The following is a 19,057-nucleotide window of genomic DNA, read 5'->3' as shown; positions in this document are numbered from 1 at the left end:
AGTTCTGTCAACCTCTGAATGATGACTGGTTAATCAATAACGACTTTTGATTACATGACTCCTTTCTCGCTGACAGCTCCTTGGCAACTATCCCAAAAGTCTTTCAAGTTCAAACATTTTTCTACTTGTTTTAATAAAGTAGGCATTTAAGGTTTTGAGAGAATATGTCCATTTGAACAGAAAGCTTTTATATTATAAATGTTCAAAGTTTCAATCAAAATGAATCATAATGACTTTATTTATCTTATCTTTTGTCATTATGAATATTTTAAAGTAACGAATTTAGCACCTCGCTCATTAAAACAAAACCACAAACCTGTGGCTGCACACATTTGGTTACTACTTATAATTCAGGTGGGAGGATGGAAGGCCAGCAGTTGTAAGTTAGTCAGCCATGAGACCATTGTTCACTATTTTTTCACTTGTTGTACTTCTTTGTGTATCTTCTACTTTGTTCATGTCTTCGATTTTAATTCCAGTTATGTTTGGACATAAACTACTTTGTTTAGGTCAAAGAAAAGATTGTGGGTTTGGTTTAAATGTGCCCCTTCACACACATCTGAGGCTAAACTTGTTTATGTGTTACTTGATGGAAGTTTCCATTAGCATATACTTCATGGTATTTGTGCCCAAGGACATTTTGTGCATGTCTCTGAGACACCTGTGGCTTTGATGAGAGAGCAGAATATGATCGTGCCATGAAAAAGTGAACTGACACAGTGCTGATCAGCTGTTTTTTGAAATTCTATTTTATAAATTGTCAAAATAAATCATCATCAGCTAGTCATGACAAGAAGATTTCAGAACCACAGTAATAACCCAAAGGGTTCAGAAAGATCCCTGTGTTAGATGCTGAGGAAGACAACAAGGGTGTACGACGTGCTCTGCCCTTTCATCCTACAGCTGCTTTGGAACAAGAGAATGAGGGGTGAAAAGCGCCCTCCTCCAACAAGAGCATGCCAAGTTTCAACATGCAGAGCGAAACTGTGTCACCCATGAGGGATTAACAAAGAAACACAAACAACGCCTGATTAAACAGTCAGGCTATTTTTGCCTGAAAAGTTCAGTGTGTTTTAGGTTAAGGTGGTCATTGATGGGACTTTTCTAATCATTTTTACAAATGATAAATATGTACATGTCTTCCCAAACATCACAAACAAAGGAAAAGTGTATATGAATTCCTGAGTTTCTAACTTTTCTCTAGTCCTGATATGATGTCCTGATTAAATGTAACTAGTGTAAATATAATATGCAAATTTCACAGCTACTTGACTAACAATTATTTGTGCACACTCTGCTTGGGCTAGACTGTTTCGTAGGGTGATACCAGTTCCTGACACGTAAGAAAGCTGTGTATTGGATCTTAAATACCATAGTGAATATATCAACAGTTTGTTAAACAGCTTCTTTGACATATCTAATGAGTCCTGACACATTATCTGACACCCTAAAAATGATTTTGGGGACATCCCATTTCATTGAGGGATTTTACTAGGCCTCAAGCATGCTTCAAAAGTCATGTTTGGCTTTATATTCTTTTCTGTATATTTCCTGGGATGCTTAGAACTCAAATTGCACTGCTGGAAATAGTTTATTTTGATGCACATGCTGTGGTTTTTTTTGAAAATTTGCATTACAACATTTATTTTCATTTTTCCTGCAGTATATAAAATTGGTGTATCTCAAAAATGAAACTATGAAGACACTCAAAATAAATTTCCTTTTGTTGGAAACTATTTTGTACAACTTTTTTGTATTTACAGTTTTGAGCAATAAACCTCTTAAATTTCTCCAAGTAGAAATATATCTAAATAAAACCAAAAACGATTTTCAATTTTTTTGCAGTTTATTGCACTTTTTTGCAATTTATGTAGTTTCTATGCACTTAATGCATACATATTACTAAAATTTGGGCTATAACGGTTGTATTGATGTATAGCAACTTGAAATGCTCCCAAAAATGGCACTACAGCATGTAAAAATATAAAGATAAGTGCTGGCGGACTTGGGTTAATGTCATGCACTACCTGCTCAAGAATAGCTCTTATACAAGTCAGCTCAGCCACCACACTGTCTTGGGATGAGCTCCTAATGTCAGCTCCATCAGGTGCCTTGGGTGCCACTGATTCTTATATAGCGCTTTTATACTCTAGAGGAGTATTCAAAGTACAACATGCCTCACTCACCCATTCACACACACTCACACTCCGATGAAAGCATCGGCAATTTGGGGTTAGTATCTTGCCCAAGGATATTTGACATGCAGACTGGGGGAGCCAGGAATTGAACCACCAATCAGTAGCCGATCTGCTTCACCACCTGAGCCACAGCCACCCACAGTTGGCTGGTTTCGTGTCAAATAATGACTCTTCTGACTGCACTTGCAAACTCTAGACCTAAGTAAAACAAATCCATCTGGCATACCAAACACTGGCCAATAGGTTACTATAATGTTCTTATGTATAATATCTATAGTTGGCCTCTAAAATATCTTTGCAAAACTGTTATATTTGTTGTTTATATTTCTGCTGTCCTCATGACCAGAGTGCTCTTAAAAGACATGTTAATGTCACTGACACTCTTTAGATGGATACATGAAGGATGTATAAAAGTCACTTTGCCAAAAACTGATTGCAGCTTGTGACAGGAATAATGTTTGTGGCTCAAAATTGCTTCATATCATTCCTGATAGATATGTTTGGCATATGTTTCACAGATTATAGTCCAACAAGGAAATCAACTATTGGCACAAGACCTGTTGTCACTGCACACCAGCCCTACAAACACTGATGCTGGCACCGGCCTTTCTTGGTTTCTGTCAAAATATGCATAGACTGTGTTCTATTGACTTTGTATTGACCATGTCTCATATTTATATTCAGAAAAAAGTTATTTCTGGAATATTATCTTTATAGTTCTATCATTAAGCCATTAGAAGGCAAGAAACAGGTATAACAACTACAGCCTGGAAAAACCCAAAGCTTTACCTGCCGGCGGTGCTACGTAGTGAGAACAGCCAGCCAGCAACTACCCAAGAAGAGAGAGAGAGCAATGCGTGAAACTAAGATTGGAGGTGGACCCCAGGAATTGCTGGGACCATGACTATCCAATACAAGTTGCCAAAACCACTGACAATAAAACTAAACTAAACCTGCATAATAATAACAAAATAACAGAAACACAAATAATAACAAAAAAAATCATAGCTGAATCATAGCTTAACATATTACAGTCTGTCAGGGAGTCATGTGGAGAAATGTGGTCCAACTGCCTTCACAACATTACAGTGAATGCATTCTTTAACCACACTAAGAGACAGCAGGAAGAGCATTGTGTATGACTTGGTTCTCTTACTCATAAAGCTGATAATCATTATGGTAAAGAACGTCATGCGAGGAGCATATTTTTTAGGAAAGTCTAAGAAAGCGTGAAAGAGGTGTAGTCAGCAATGGCTCTCCAACAACTTGTGTGCTGGTTCAATGTGATTATCATACTTTTTTGCAAAGGTGAGAAACAAAGATTTTTCTTCAGTTATTTTTTTCTCATTAGCTAGTTTAATTAAGATTAATTAGAGCTATAAATGTAAACTATTTGAAACATTTTTCTGTCAATACTGTGATAAATATCTAAGATCGTATTTATAAAAGTACATTTAAACAGTTTAAAATCTGAAATCATCGGAAATGTTCACAGTGTGAAGACGTCTGGGAATATTAATGTTTTTGAATCTGTTTGGGGTAAATATGCAGTTTATCATTAATAAAATAATAAAACACTAAGTTTTTGTACAAAGTATTGGTATCGGATCAGTATTGTCGATACCACGCTGCTAATATGATACAACAGTGAACCTGGAGGTGGTACAAATACTTTTGAGCTTACAATTCAAAATAATAAATAATAACTTTTTCTCTTTATAAATGATGTTGTCTGTTTGACACCAAAGCATATTTAGATTAGGTTTAGGAAACATTTGGTTTATGATGCTTTACTATATTAACCCTTTACACTGATACACTATTGGGGTGTGACACTACCAAGGACAAATCACACATCATCTGTGAATTGCTTTGAGAAGAGAGCTCTGTTTGATTACCTGAGTGTGTAAATCTCGCTGTAAATCTGTGACAATAACACTTTTTTATTAACAAATCTATAATATAAAACATAAAATAATTGTTCAGCTGAGGTTATCAGAATATGATTAACATAATTATTACTACAATACTGAACAGAGTGAACTAAAACAACCATAAATGATTGTAGCGTAGGTGGAGCACATAAACTCGACGCAGCAGTTGTCAGAGCACAGGCGCTTTATTGTGTGACAAATAATACTGTGGTTTCGACCCTAGGCTACGGACAAAGGCACTCTGTCTCGCTGCCACACCTTCCCAGCTAGCTGTCACTGTCAGAAAACAGACACAGTCAATTTATGTACCTGTTCTCCCCGCCTCCGTGCCGCCCCATGAGCTCGCTGTGACGCTTTCTCCCCCGCAGCAGGCCAAACACCACACCCTCGCCACAATGATATATTATTTTTTATGGAATAATTATTGACAAAGATCAGCATTTTTTGTCAAAAATGTTTTGATTTAAGAATTCACTGCAAAGTTTCATATGTTTGCTTTCTCACAAGCACAAGATATCTTCTCTAAACTGGTTTTGTCTTTTTCTACTTTTAGGTTGCCACTCACAGTTGGCTGGTGAGCAAATGAAGGCATTTTGTCAAAAATCCTTCAAGTTTCATGTTTGTTTGTTTTTTTAACATGTTTGATAACAAGACAAAAACACCATCATCAGTTACATTTTATAATATAGCCTCTGACTAAAAACTCTCTTAACTTTACCATGCATTTTTCATATAATTTTGTAGCGCTATGGTGTAATTTTAATTTCCTGAAAATACTTAGCAGAACTTAGTTGTAAGGATTTGATTTTATTAGGAAAAAACAAAGTATACAAAGTATTTTTTTGACACTGGTGTCATCTTTTTAGGTTACAAAACTGCTCAATATGGAAAAACCTGCATGTTAATGTGTTTTTGTGTCATATGCATCTGTATTTTCTTTAAGTGACATATATTAAAGAATAGTTTTTCATTAAAAGGTCTGATCAGATTAACTGGATAGTACAGGAAAGTACTGTCTTTGGTAATCTGACTAGGTTTACTAGGTCACTTGAAACCGATGATTTAATGGTTTTAAATAATTTCCAATTTCAACAAGATTTATATAAATGCTTCTAGTATTTAAATGCAATATGCAAATACTATTGCATTTCTTCTTGAATAACATTTAGAATATAATTCATCATTATAATAAACATTTGCATCAAAATCAATGTTTTTTTTCAAAATTAAATAATTTATGTTTGATTGGAGCAGCTGCAGCTGCCCAGCCAAGAAAACTCATGCCAGAGGAGGTTTGGACCTCAGTAGTTATTGAGGTCGTTAGAAAGATCCATCCTTTCATAAATTGTTTGAAAAAGGTGACTGCATGGCTAGATACTGTTTTTACACCTGTGAAAATGGAGCTGAAGAAAATCTGAATTAAAAAATTAAGAGGTGTGGCCCTTCACTTCTGTACTTCTTCTGATCCTGTGCATCTCAAAAGAAGTAGAAACATCTTAGATGGGGTGTTTGTTCATAAACAATTTATGTAAATGTTGTTTCTCATAATTGTGAAAGAGTTTTGTGACGATTTTCTCCTTGTCTCCTCTACAGAGCCAGTGGAGTTTAATATAGACTTGAACTTGCTCTTCCCAATATCCAGTCTGCCCCCAAATTTCATTGATCTATTCAGAGGCTATGTGAGAAATGTGTCCTTCCCCCAAAACATCACTGGGTCTTTAATAATAGAAGACTTGAACTTCACCACATGTAAGAATTTTGTGCTCAGTCACATTTAAATGTGTTCATACTCTGGTGCATGATTTATGAGCTGTGTTTGGTGATTGTCTTAAATGTGTTTATCAGGGTGCTATCCAAACTCCACTGGAGGACTGCAGTGTCAATGTGAGGACCAGTTTGCCTGGTCATGTGACAAGTGTGGCCTTTACGGTGCATGCAGTAATGTCACCTCCCAAACCTGTGAATGCATCAAAGGGCTTCCTCCTGGTGGAGAGTTCTGTGAACCAATCGCAAGTAAGCTTCTGTCACGGCGAGTTTCTAACTCCTTGCTCTGCAGCACACGCACCGCAAACGTGCAAATTAACCAACCAAAAATAATTATTATTCTTTGGTTTGTTTGTTTTTGTCTTTTCACAGTATGACAAAAGCACTTTAGCTTTAACTTCTCCGTTCCAGTCCTCTCTTAGGTCTTTCTCTCTATTTGTTGCATATTAAGGTTTTTTCCTCTTCATAGGAAACAGAGAAATGGTATATTTACCGTAGCAAGATACCCTATGATCCAAACTGCACAGACAAATTTTGTATTTGCTTACATTTGTTGAGCTTACTTTTAAATCTCATGACACCTGAAAAAAGTTACTCTATTGATTCTCACTTTCCTTGAGCAGTACTGCTAAATGCATAGTGTTGACTCCAACTTTATTAATTTCCACCATGACCACATAGCCATGATGAGAAGGGCAAAAGGGTTGTTTTGAGGGTGTACACAGGACTGTGGGATGGCATTACTTTCTTATTAGGCAAGTATCTCCAAGCTGTCCACTAAAAGCAAAACCAGACTGCAGACAACAAAGAGTAAAATAATAGTGCAATTAATTGATCTTGCACAAAATTTATTTAATAAACTCCGTGCCCAAGCTTCATTACTGATTGTTCCCATCCAATTATAATTATAGGTCTGAGGTTATTTCAACACATTAAGACATGAGTGTCTTAATGGCTGGCAGGCTGGCTGGCAGATGAGAGTAGATAAGGGAGATTGCGACACAGACAGATGAAAACACAGGGCTTAAATACACAGAGGGAGCAATCAGGCAATGGGAAACAGGAGGGAAACACAGCTGCGGCAAATCAGGGCTAACGAGACAAGGGAAGCAGACATGGACCTTCAAAGTAAAACAGGAAACATAACACAGAGACGCACGGGGATCACAGACAGAAAACCAGAACACTAAAACTCTAACAAAACCCACACAAAGAATCTAAACTAAGAATAATCCTATAACCCATAAGGAAAAAGCTAGAATATAATGAAATGAATAAAATCAAAGAACCAAAACCACAAAACACTGGATTGATGACCCAGGCACCCTAACAAAGAGTTGAACCTGAGGAGCCTGGCAGGTTGAGTCCTGCCATCCACAGCTGTTAATGGAAGCTCCAACCTAGATCCATACATGTGTTTATATAACTGTGTCAGTTTTAGTTGCCTGGAAAGGAGTTACACCAATACAGATCTACATATTAAATGATGTTGTTTACATTAAATCATCATAAGCACTGAAATCTTCCAGCTGTTGTAAAACATAAGTGCTTTCACCAAAAACATTAATAAATGTGTCTGACCAGCACAACATAGAATTATGGTTACTTAGAATCATTTATTAAACATGTGCTTCAGCGTGAACCTTTTGTTGTTAGAAATGAGGGTGTGTTCTTTTTTCTTTTGTCTGTCTTTCATTTGTTTTTTTCTTCTTTGCCATTAATCATTTTTATCATTCACTAGAAAATGAACATTTTAAAGCCATAATTTTCCTCCGTAGATGTTTCTTCATGTCCAACAACAACTCCTGGTATGAGAACATTCTTCTTGCTTCTTTGTTCGTTCTTTAAAGTATTTTTTTTCCAGTAAATTTCGTTACAAAGATGTGCAGTCATTTCACTTACAAACTGTACTTAAATTGGTTTCAATTACTTCTATAGTTGTAAGTATTCTTCCCTTATGACTTGGATGTAAATTAAAATACTATTTCAGTATCTAAGGCAGATAACCTAAGTATGAAGAATGCTTACATGATGTACATATTGTGAATGCCTGCTTCTGAAACCTTAATAAAAATATGAATTTAAAAAAAAACTGTACTTAAACAATCTTTCAACAATTCAATTTGTGTTAATAATTTATATAGCTTCAAATATAAATTTAAGCTACCTTTACTGACCAAAGCTTATATGGGGATAACATATAACCAAAGCAATTGAAGTGTTTGCTTCATCTCTTTAAAGCAAATACTTGATATTAAAGACATAATATGTAATTTTGCAAGGATGATGTAAATTACATATTATGGTTGCATTTGAAAAATATAATTTGAATAGAAATGTATGCTGAAATCTAAACTGTTGCTTTGTTCCCTGTTTCCATAGTCACAACACCATCAACACCATCACCTACACCAACATACAGTAAGACGTTGGAAATGTATAGTGAAGAATGAAGGTCTTTGTGTGAGCTCCAGATTACGACTTGCATTATTAAGTCCAAAAAAAAAAAAATCAATCACTTTTGTTTCAACAATACAGCTCTTTAAATGATCTAGAATCACATGTGACTTGTGACTCAATTAGCTGTATTTCAACTTTCAGTTTAAGTGGTAGTAAATAAGGTTTGACAGTGCCAGATTAGAACAGTGTGGAAGTGGGGAGCAGATGCATCATCAAAATTGTGTCTATGTAATAAACAGGGGCCATAAAAGTGACAGCTTTTGTCAGCATTTTCTTGTAACTATCATCTCCTATCATTGTGTTATGTATATGTGATGGATTTCCCCCTTTTTCTCCTTCACAGCACCAATAGACTTTGATATAGTCCTTGAATTACACATCCCAGCATCCAGTGTGGCCCCAAATTTCAGTGATGTACTCAGACACATTGTGAGAAATGTCTCCCTAACCCCAATCATCACTGAGTCTTTAACACTGAAAAACCTGACCTTCACCACATGTAAGGACTTGATCTTAATTTACATTTTGTAATCAGTCATATGTAATAGTGCTCATGTGATCCTGTATGCCTTGTGAATTGTGTTTTGTGTTGTCTTAAAAAGGGTGCTATCCAAACTCCACTGGAGGACTGCAGTGTCAATGTGAGGACCAGTTTGCCTGGTCATGTGACAAGTGTGGCCGATACGGTGCATGCAGTAATGTCACCTCCCAAACCTGTGAATGCATCAAAGGGCTTCCTCCTGGTGGAGAGTTCTGTGAACCAATCGCAAGTAAGCTTCTGTCACGGGCCAGTTTCTAACTCCTTGCTCTGCAGCACACGCACCGCAAACGTGCAAATTAACCAACCAAAAATAATTATTATACTTTGGTTTGTTTGTTTTTCTCTTTTTACAGTATGACAAAAGCACTTTAGCTTTAACTTCTCCGTTCCAGTCCTCTCTTAGGTCTTTCTCTCTATTTGTTGCATATTAAGGTTTTTTTCTCTTCATAGGAAACAGAGAAATGGTATATTTACCGTAGCAAGATACCCTATGATCCAAACTGCACAGACAAATTTTGTATTTGCTTACATTTGTTGAGCTTACTTTTAAATCTCATGACACCTGAAAAAAGTTACTCTATTGATTCTCACTTTCCTTGAGCAGTACTGCTAAATGCATAGTGTTGACTCCAACTTTATTAATTTCCACCATGACCACATAGCCATGATGAGAAGGGCAAAAGGGTTGTTTTGAGGGTGTACACAGGACTGTGGGATGGCATTACTTTCTTATTAGGCAAGTATCTCCAAGCTGTCCACTAAAAGCAAAACCAGACTGCAGACAACAAAGAGTAAAATAATAGTGCAATTAATTGATCTTGCACAAAATTTATTTAATAAACTCCGTGCCCAAGCTTCATTACTGATTGTTCCCATCCAATTATAATTATAGGTCTGAGGTTATTTCAACACATTAAGACATGAGTGTCTTAATGGCAGGCTGGCAGGCTGGCTGGCAGGCTGGCAGGCTGGCTGGCTGGCAGGCAGGCAGGCAGGCAGGCAGGCAGGCAGGCAGGCAGGCAGGCAGGCAGGCAGGCTGGCAGGCTGGCAGGCTGGCTGGCTGGCAGATGAGAGTAGATAAGGGAGATTGCTACACAGACAGATGAAAACACAGGGCTTAAATACACAGAGGGAGCAATCAGGCAATGGGAAACAGGAGGGAAACACAGCTGCGGCAAATCAGGGCTAACGAGACAAGGGAAGCAGACATGGACCTTCAAAGTAAAACAGGAAACATAACACAGAGACGCACGGGGATCACAGACAGAAAACCAGAACACTAAAACTCTAACAAAACCCACACAAAGAATCTAAACTAAGAATAATCCTATAACCCATAAGGAAAAAGCTAGAATATAATGAAATAAATAAAATCAAAGAACCAAAACCACAAAACACTGGATTGATGACCCAGGCACCCTAACAAAGAGTTGAACCTGAGGAGCCTGGCAGGTTGAGTCCTGCCATCCACAGCTGTTAATGGAAGCTCCAACCTAGATCCATACATGTGTTTATATAACTGTGTCAGTTTTAGTTGCCTGGAAAGGAGTTACACCAATACAGATCTACATATTAAATGATGTTGTTTACATTAAATCATCATAAGCACTGAAATCTTTCAGCTGTTGTAAAACATAAATGCTTTCACCAAAAACATTAATAAATGTGTCTGACCAGCACAACATAGAATTATGGTTACTTAGAATCATTTATTAAACATGTGCTTCAGCGTGAACCTTTTGTTGTTAGAAATGAGGGTGTGTTCTTTTTTCTTTTGTCTGTCTTTCATTTGTTTTTTTCTTCTTTGCCATTAATCATTTTTATCATTCACTAGAAAATGAACATTTTAAAGCCATAATTTTCCTCCGTAGATGTTTCTTCATGTCCAACAACAACTCCTGGTATGAGAACATTCTTCTTGCTTCTTTGTTCGTTCTTTAAAGTATTTTTTTTCCAGTAAATTTCATTACAAAGATGTGTAGTCATTTCACTTACAAACTGTACTTAAATTGGTTTCAATTACTTCTATAGTTGTAAGTATTCTTCCCTTATGACTTGGATGTAAATTAAAATACTATTTCAGTATCTAAGGCAGATAACCTAAGTATGAAGAATGCTTACATGATGTACATATTGTGAATGCCTGCTTCTGAAACCTTAATAAAAATATGAATTTAAAAAAAAAAAAACTGTACTTAAACAATCTTTCAACAATTCAATTTGTGTTAATAATTTATATAGCTTCAAATATAAATTTAAGCTACCTTTACTGACCAAAGCTTATACGGGGATAACATATAACCACAGCACTTGAAGTGTTTGCTTCATCTCTTTAAAGCAAACACCTGATATTCAAAACATAATATATAAGTTGCAACAGACATTATATGTAATGTTGCACAGATGATGTACATTAGATTTTGTGGCTGCATTGGAAAATGTGATTTTGAAAGATAAAAAAGTATGCTAAAATCTAAATTGCTGCTGTTTCCATAGTTATAACACCATCAACCCCACCCTTTACTACAGCAACAACTGGTATGGCTTTTGAAATGTAACGTGAAGAATAAATGTTCTTGTGTGAGCTCCAGATTATCAGTTGCACTGTAAAATCTAAAACATGAATGACTTTTGTTGTACCAACACAGCTATTTATTTGGCTGCATTAGAAAAGTATGCTGAAATCTGAACTACTGCTTTTTTCTGTTTTCACAGTCACAACAACAGAAACAACAATTCCTACTTCACCATATGGTATGACGTACGAAATGAAAAGTATAAATGTCTTTGAGCTCTTGATCATCACTTGCACTTTAAAATGTAAAAAACTGCATCACCGTCGTTGTAACTACACCGCTATTTAACCGTCTGGTTTTGTGCACCCCATCCCCTTACTTTAGTGTCCCCGGTCATAATTGACCAGTCAGTGTTAACAGCTCTTGAATTAACATAAACATTTTTCACCACCAAATTCAGTTCAGTGGGTCGTCAGTGGGTCTTTCATTTGGTCATTCAGTGGGCCATTCAGGGGCTCACAGGTCAAAAATCTGTGCAAAAATGTGGATTCATTGTCAGGGAAACCACATTCCTGAAATATTTGATTAACACTGCAACTTGAAGTTTTCTTAGTTCTTTCCAAGTCTTGTAATTCTAACAGAGTCCCATCCTTCAACTCTCTAAATATGAATGTTCTGTTGTTTTCACAAACTAGTCCTAGTTAATGTCTTTCTGAGTCAGGAGCAAATCCTTTGGGATTCTTATACTGTTTTTATGGTGAAGCTCTTTTGACTGTCACTACTACATCTTTCAGTTCTGCTATACCTGGGTACCTATGACCTTAAATATTCTCCATATTCTGTCCCCTTCATATCTTCTCTGTCTTTTTTTTTTTTTTTTTTTTTAGCTGTGCCTATCTTTTTAACAAGGTCTGGATCAACTCGATGTTCTTGTAGAGTTGAACTTTCTCAGCTACCTGCTGTGGTCAAAGGAGCTGATCTTTAAGCATTCGAATCAGGTTCTAACTGTGACACTGTCATGATCTCTGTGTAGTGACTGAACAAATTAGATTGTAGATATAAGCAGAAATAAGCTTATTGTTGTAGTGTGTCTGAAGTGTCTCTTCCTTAGCAAAATAGTGAGGATTTTGGTCATCTGGGAGGCACTCTCAAATGACCTGTAGAGCTGCTGCACCAAGTTCTGAAATCGACTGCAGCAGGACTATATTATTATTAGTTGTAGTAGTAGTAGTAGTGTTAATTAGTGCTGCAACGGATCAAAAATGTCACGGTTCGGATTGGATCACGGTTTTAAGTCACGGATTGGATCAATTTTCGCATCAGTAAAAAAAAAAATTAAAAAAATTAACATTTACTTATTGAAGTCTTTTTTGCCTGTTCAAAACATTCAACTCAAGACTCATTCCATGCAATTATTTAAAAAAAAGCAATTATGGTTCAATATAGGACAGTATAAGGCTTTGTATCTACCACTCAATTCAATTCAATTTTATTTATAAAGCGCCAAATCACAACAACAGTCGCCTCAAGGCGCTTTATATTGTAAGGTAGACCCTACAATAATACACACTGCTCATTATATTGCACTCCGCTGTGATATAATGAGCAGTCACGGTCACGTAGCTTTACGTTGCTACACCCATTTGTAGTAGTTGGGGCAATAGAAGATGCCTGGGACAGTTCAGCCACAACTTAAATCTCTTCCTGCTCATACATGCTTGAAACGATCTTGCCACTAAAGTGGACGCAAACAGGATATCATAGCGTGGCTCAAGCATGTTCATCATAGTTTAAACCCCTTGTTTTGCACGATGGAATACGGCCTCCCGTCTGCAGCTAAACACCCCAATAGCTTTTGTAATAGCTTTAGCCTGGTCGAATGGGCGGCAAAATACTGCTTAAATACCGCAAACTCCTCTGCTCCTCCACTTGGACCGCTAGCGCTGGCCATAACTATCACTTGGCAGACCCACCACGCCCACCATACACATACTTTTTTTCTTCTTTTTCGAATCTTCGGATCACGTGCGTGCCGAACCGTGGAGTGGGATCGGTTCGGATTACGGATCAACCGTGATCTGTTGCACCACTAGTATTAATGTTAAGCGATTATCTTCAAGCTGTTCACTGAAAGCAATTCCAGGGTGCAGCAGACAGAAAAAAGATCATAGTTTTACCAGCCAACTTTGGAGTTATTCTTACAAAATATTTATTGATATCTTCAAGAAAACTTTTTCACATTTTCATTTTATGTTTGACTTGGGTCATCAATATATACGTCATCCCAATTTTGATTTATTTATATGTCTTCAATGCCGTAATTCTTTCTTGTGTTCTTAGCCTTACTATTTTTAAGGTGGTTCACTCACACTAAATGAACACTTAACATCTGAATCATGTATAATCCAAAAAATAGGGAGATTATAACTTCAATAAGTCAAAAGAAATCCACTTGTTATTGAAAAGTGAGCATTCGGAAAATCAATTTTGTCAATAAGGATAGTACTGTCTTTGGTAATCTGACTAGGTTTACTAGGTCACTTGAAACCGATGAGTTAATGTTTTTAAATAATTTCCAATTTCAACAAGATTTATATAAATGCTTCTAGTATTTAAATGCAATATGCAAATACTATTACATTTCTTCTTGAATAACATTTAGAATATAATTCATCATTATAATAAACATTTGCATCAAAGTCAATGTTGTTTTCAAAATTTAATAATTTATGTTCGATTGGAGCAGCTGCAGCTGCCCAGCCAAGAAAACTCATGTCTTTAAGCTGATGCCAGAGGAGGTTTGGACCTCAGTAGTTATTGAGTTAGTGAGCTCTTTAGAATGATCCATCCTTTCATAAATGTTTGAAAAAGGTGACTGCATGGCTAGATACTGTTTTTACACCTGTGAAAATGGAGCTGAAAAAAATTTAAATTAAAAAATTAAGAGGTGTGGCCCTTCACTTCCCTACTACTTCTGGCCTTGTATGTCTCAATAGAAGCAAAAACATGTTAGATAAATGTTGTGCTTGTTCATAAACAATATATGTAAACATTGTTTCTCATTATTGTGAAAGAGTTTTGTGATGATTTTCTCCTTGTCTCCTCTACAGAGCCAGTGGAGTTTTATATAGACTTGAACTTGCTCTTCCCAATATCCAGTCTCCCCCCAAATTTCATTGATCTGTTTAGAGGCTATGTGGAAAATCTGACTTTCCCCCAAACAATCACTGGGTCTTTAATCGTAGAAGACTTGAACTTCACCACATGTAAGAATTTTGTACTCAGTCACATTTAAATGTGTTCATACTCTGGTGCATGATTTATGAGCTGTGTTTGGTCATTCTAAATGTCTTTATCAGGGTGCTATCCAAACTCCACTGGAGGACTGCAGTGTCAATGTGAGGACCAGTTTGCCTGGTCATGTGAGAAGTGTGGCCGATACGGTGCATGCAGTAATGTCACCTCCCAAACCTGTGAATGCATCAAAGGGCTTCCTCCTGGTGGAGAGTTCTGTGAACCAATCGCAAGTAAGCCTCTGTCACAGCCAGTTTCTAACTCCTTGCTCTGCAGCACACGCACCGCAAAAGTGCAAAATTAACCAACCAAAAATAATTATTATTCTTTGGTTTGTTTGTTTTTGTCTTTTTACAGTGTGACAAAAGAACTTTAGCTTTAACTTCTCCGTTCCAGTCCTCTCTTTGGTCTTTCTCTCCATTTTTTGCATATTAAGGTTTTTTCCTCTTCATAGAAAACAGAGAAATGGTATATTTACCGTAGCAAGATACCCTATGATCCAAACTGCACAGACAAATTTTGTATTTGCTTACATTTGTTGAGCTTACTTTTAAATCTCATGACACCTGAAAAAAGTTACTCTATTGATTCTCACTTTCCTTGAGCAGTACTGCTAAATGCATAGTGTTGACTCCAACTTTATTAATTTCCACCATGACCACATAGCCATGATGAGAAGGGCAAAAGGGTTGTTTTGAGGGTGTACACAGGACTGTGGGATGGCATTACTTTCTTATTAGGCAAGTATCTCCAAGCTGTCCACTAAAAGCAAAACCAGACTGCAGACAACAAAGAGTTAAATAATAGTGCAATTAATTGATCTTGCACAAATTTTATTTAATAAACTCCGTGCCCAAGCTTCATTACTGATTGTTCCCATCCAATTATAATTATAGGTCTGAGGTTATTTCAACATAGTGATGTGACGTTCTGTATCGAGGCTTCGAAGCGTGTGTCGAGTAATGGAGGGGGCGTTTCCGCGAAGCGCGTATCGAGGCTTGCTTCATTTATGGGAGGAGCTGAAAATGATGACGTCCGAAGCCTCGCTGCCCAGCTGTACCACGTGACTGGTTCAGGAAGCGGTTCGAACTTTGCCGCGAGCTATGACAGCAATATAAACCCCTCAGACCCCATTCAAAATGTGGGTGTTTGATGGAGAGTTGCGGTTAGTGAGAGTTAGAGACAGTTTAGAAAAAAAAGAAATCGCCTACGACCTGCCACAGTGGAGAAACTGTTGTTTTTAAATAAAAACCAATGATGTGTCCCCTAAACACTAATCACTGTCCTTGCCTCAATGTTACAAAAGCACAACCACTGTCCACACCTCACAGTATATGATCATTTCCATTTTAGGCATTTCCAAATAATCATGTTCCATACTGCCAGTATAAATATACACAGTATACTGCATCACTACAATATAGATGTTTTACACACTCCTTTTGTTGTTGACATTTACAGGCTGTGTGCAAAAGGCCACACTCTTCAAATTCATGCCAACTAATATTTTTACGTCCAGTAGGTGTCCTGCTAGAGCAAATGAAGCTTCAAGAAGCTTCGCGTTGGGGTGAACCAATTGGATGAAAAGCTTCAGTGCTTCATGAGGCTTCATCTGCCCATCACTATTTCAACACATTAAGACATGAGTGTCTTAATGGCTGGCTGGCTGGCTGGCTGGCTGGCTGGCTGGCTGGCTGGCTGGCTGGCTGGCTGGCTGGCTGGCTGGCAGATGAGAGTAGATAATGGAGATCACGACACAGACAGATGAAAACACAGGGCTTAAATACACAGAGGGAGCAATCAGGGAATGGGAAACAGGAGGGAAACACAGCTGCGGCAAATCAGGGCTAACGAGACAAGGGAAGCAGACATGGACCTTCAAAGTAAAACAGGAAATATAACACAGAGACGCACGGGGATCACAGACAGAAAACCAGAACACTAAAACTCTAACAAAACCCACACAAAGAATCTAAACTAAGAATAATCCTATAACCCATAAGGAAAAGCTAGAATATAATGAAATAAACAAAATCAAAGAACCAAAACCACAGGATCAATGACCCAGGCACCCTAACAAATAGTTGAACCTGAGGAGCCTGGCAGGTTGAGTCCTGCCATCCACAGCTGTTAATGGAAGCTCCAACCTAGATCCATACATGTGTTTATATAACTGTGTCAGTTTTAGTTGCCTGGAAAGGAGTTACACCAATACAGATCTACATATTAAATGATGTTGTTTACATTAAATCATCATAAGCACTGAAATCTTCCAGCTGTTGCAAAAGATAAGTGCTTTCACCAAAAACATTAATAAATGTGTCTGACCAGCACAACATAGAATTATGGTTACTTAGAATCATTTATTAAACATGTGCTTCAGCGTGAACCTTTTGTTGTTAGAAATGAGGGTGTGTTCTTTTTTCTTTTGTCTGTCTTTCATTTGTTTTGTTCTTCTTTGCCATTAATCATTTTTATCATTCACTAGAAAATGAACATTTTAAAGTCATAATTTTCCTCCGTAGATGTTTCTTCATGTCCAACAACAACTCCTGGTATGTGAACATCCTTCTTGCTTCTTTGTTCATTCTTTAAAGTATTTTTTTCCCAGTAAATTTCATTACAAAGATGTGTAGTCATTTTACTTACAAACTGTACTTAAACAATCTTTCAACAATTCAATTTGTGTTAATAATTTATATAGCTTCAAATATAAATTTAAGCTACCTTTACTGACCAAAGCTTATACGGGGATAACATATAACCACAGCACTTGAAGTGTTTGCTTCATCTCTTTAAAGCAAACACCTGATATTCAAAACATAATATATAAGTTGCAACAGACATTATATGTAATGTTGCACAGATGATGTACATTAGATTTTGTGGCTGCATTGGAAAATGTGATTTTGAAAGATAAAAAAGTATGCTAAAATCTAAATTGCTGCTGTTTCCATAGTTATAACACCATCAACCCCACCCTTTACTACAGCAACAACTGGTATGGCTTTTGAAATGTAACGTGAAGAATAAATGTCCTTGTGTGAGCTCCAGATTATCAGTTGCACTGTAAAATCTAAAACATGAATGACTTTTGTTGTACCAACACAGCTATTTATTTGGCTGCATTAGAAAAGTATACTGAAATCTGAACTACTGCTTTTTTCTGTTTTCACAGTCACAACAACAGAAGCAACAATTCCTACTTCACCATATGGTATGACGTACGAAATGAAAAGTATAAATGTCTTTGAGCTCTTGATCATCACTTGCACTTTAAAATGTAAAAAACTGCATCACCGTCGTTGTAACTACACCGCTATTTAACCGTCTGGTTTTGTGCACCCCATCCCCTTACTTTAGTGTCCCCGGTCATAATTGACCAGTCAGTGTTAACAGCTCTTGAATTAACATAACAAACATTTTTCACCACCAAATTCGGTTCAGTGGGTCGTCAGTGGGTCTTTCATTTGGTCATTCAGTGGGCCATTCAGGGGCTCACAGGTCAAAAATCTGTGCAAAAATGTGGATTCATTGTCAGGGAAACCACATTCCTGAAATATTTGATTAACACTGCAACTTGAAGTTTTCTTAGTTCTTTCCAAGTCTTGTAATTCTAACAGAGTCCCATCCTTCAACTCTCTAAATATGAATGTTCTGTTGTTTTCACAAACAACTCGATGTTCTTGTAGAGTTGAACTTTTTCAGCTACCTGCTGTGGTTAAAAGAGCTGATCTTTAAGCATTCGAATCAGGTTCTAACTGTGACACTGTCATGATCTCTGTGTAGTGACTGAACAAATTAGATTGTAGATATAAGCAGAAATAAGCTTATTGTTGTAGTGTGTCTGAAGTGTCTCTTCCTTAGCAAAATAGTGAGGATTTTGGTCATCTGGGAGGCACTCTCAAATGACCTGTAGAGCTGCTGCACCAAGTTCTGAAATCGACTGCAGCAGGACTATATTATTATTAGTTGTAGTAGTAGTAGTAGTGTTAATTAGTGCTGCAACGGATCAAAAATGTCACGGTTCGGATTGGATCACGGTTTTAAGTCACGGATTGGATCAATTTTCGCATCAGTAAAAAAAAAAATTAAAAAAATTAACATTTACTTATTGAAGTCTTTTTTGCCTGTTCAAAACATTCAACTCAAGACTCATTCCATGCAATTATTTAAAAAAAAGCAATTATGGTTCAATATAGGACAGTATAAGGCTTTGTATCTACCACTCAATTCAATTCAATTTTATTTATAAATCGCCAAATCACAACAACAGTCGCCTCAAGGCGCTTTATATTGTAAGGTAGACCCTACAATAATACACACTGCTCATTATATTGCACTCCGCTG

General features: G+C 36.9%; 1 protein-coding gene across 1 annotated transcript; it reads left to right on the top strand.

Annotated features, from left to right (window-relative positions):
- Positions 1-3,448: 3,448 nt before the first annotated feature.
- On the top strand, positions 3,449-17,728 carry LOC146674415 (uncharacterized). Its single transcript, XM_085401061.1, has 12 exons — positions 3,449-3,506; positions 5,726-5,881; positions 5,978-6,145; positions 8,700-8,855; positions 8,959-9,126; positions 10,769-10,798; positions 11,394-11,435; positions 11,613-11,651; positions 14,524-14,679; positions 14,773-14,940; positions 17,233-17,262; positions 17,667-17,728. The coding sequence occupies exons 1-12, from the start codon at positions 3,449-3,451 to the stop codon at positions 17,726-17,728; spliced, it is 1,233 nt and encodes a 410-aa protein (XP_085257187.1).
- The last annotated feature ends 1,329 nt before the right edge of the window (positions 17,729-19,057 follow it).

This window comes from Rhamphochromis longiceps, linkage group LG3, assembly GCF_057381845.1.
Source record: "Rhamphochromis longiceps isolate RC_006_pf linkage group LG3, R_longiceps_female_GT1.1, whole genome shotgun sequence".
Classification (NCBI taxonomy): Eukaryota; Metazoa; Chordata; class Actinopteri; order Cichliformes; family Cichlidae; genus Rhamphochromis; species Rhamphochromis longiceps.
This window is presented reverse-complemented; position numbering and strand designations above follow the sequence as displayed.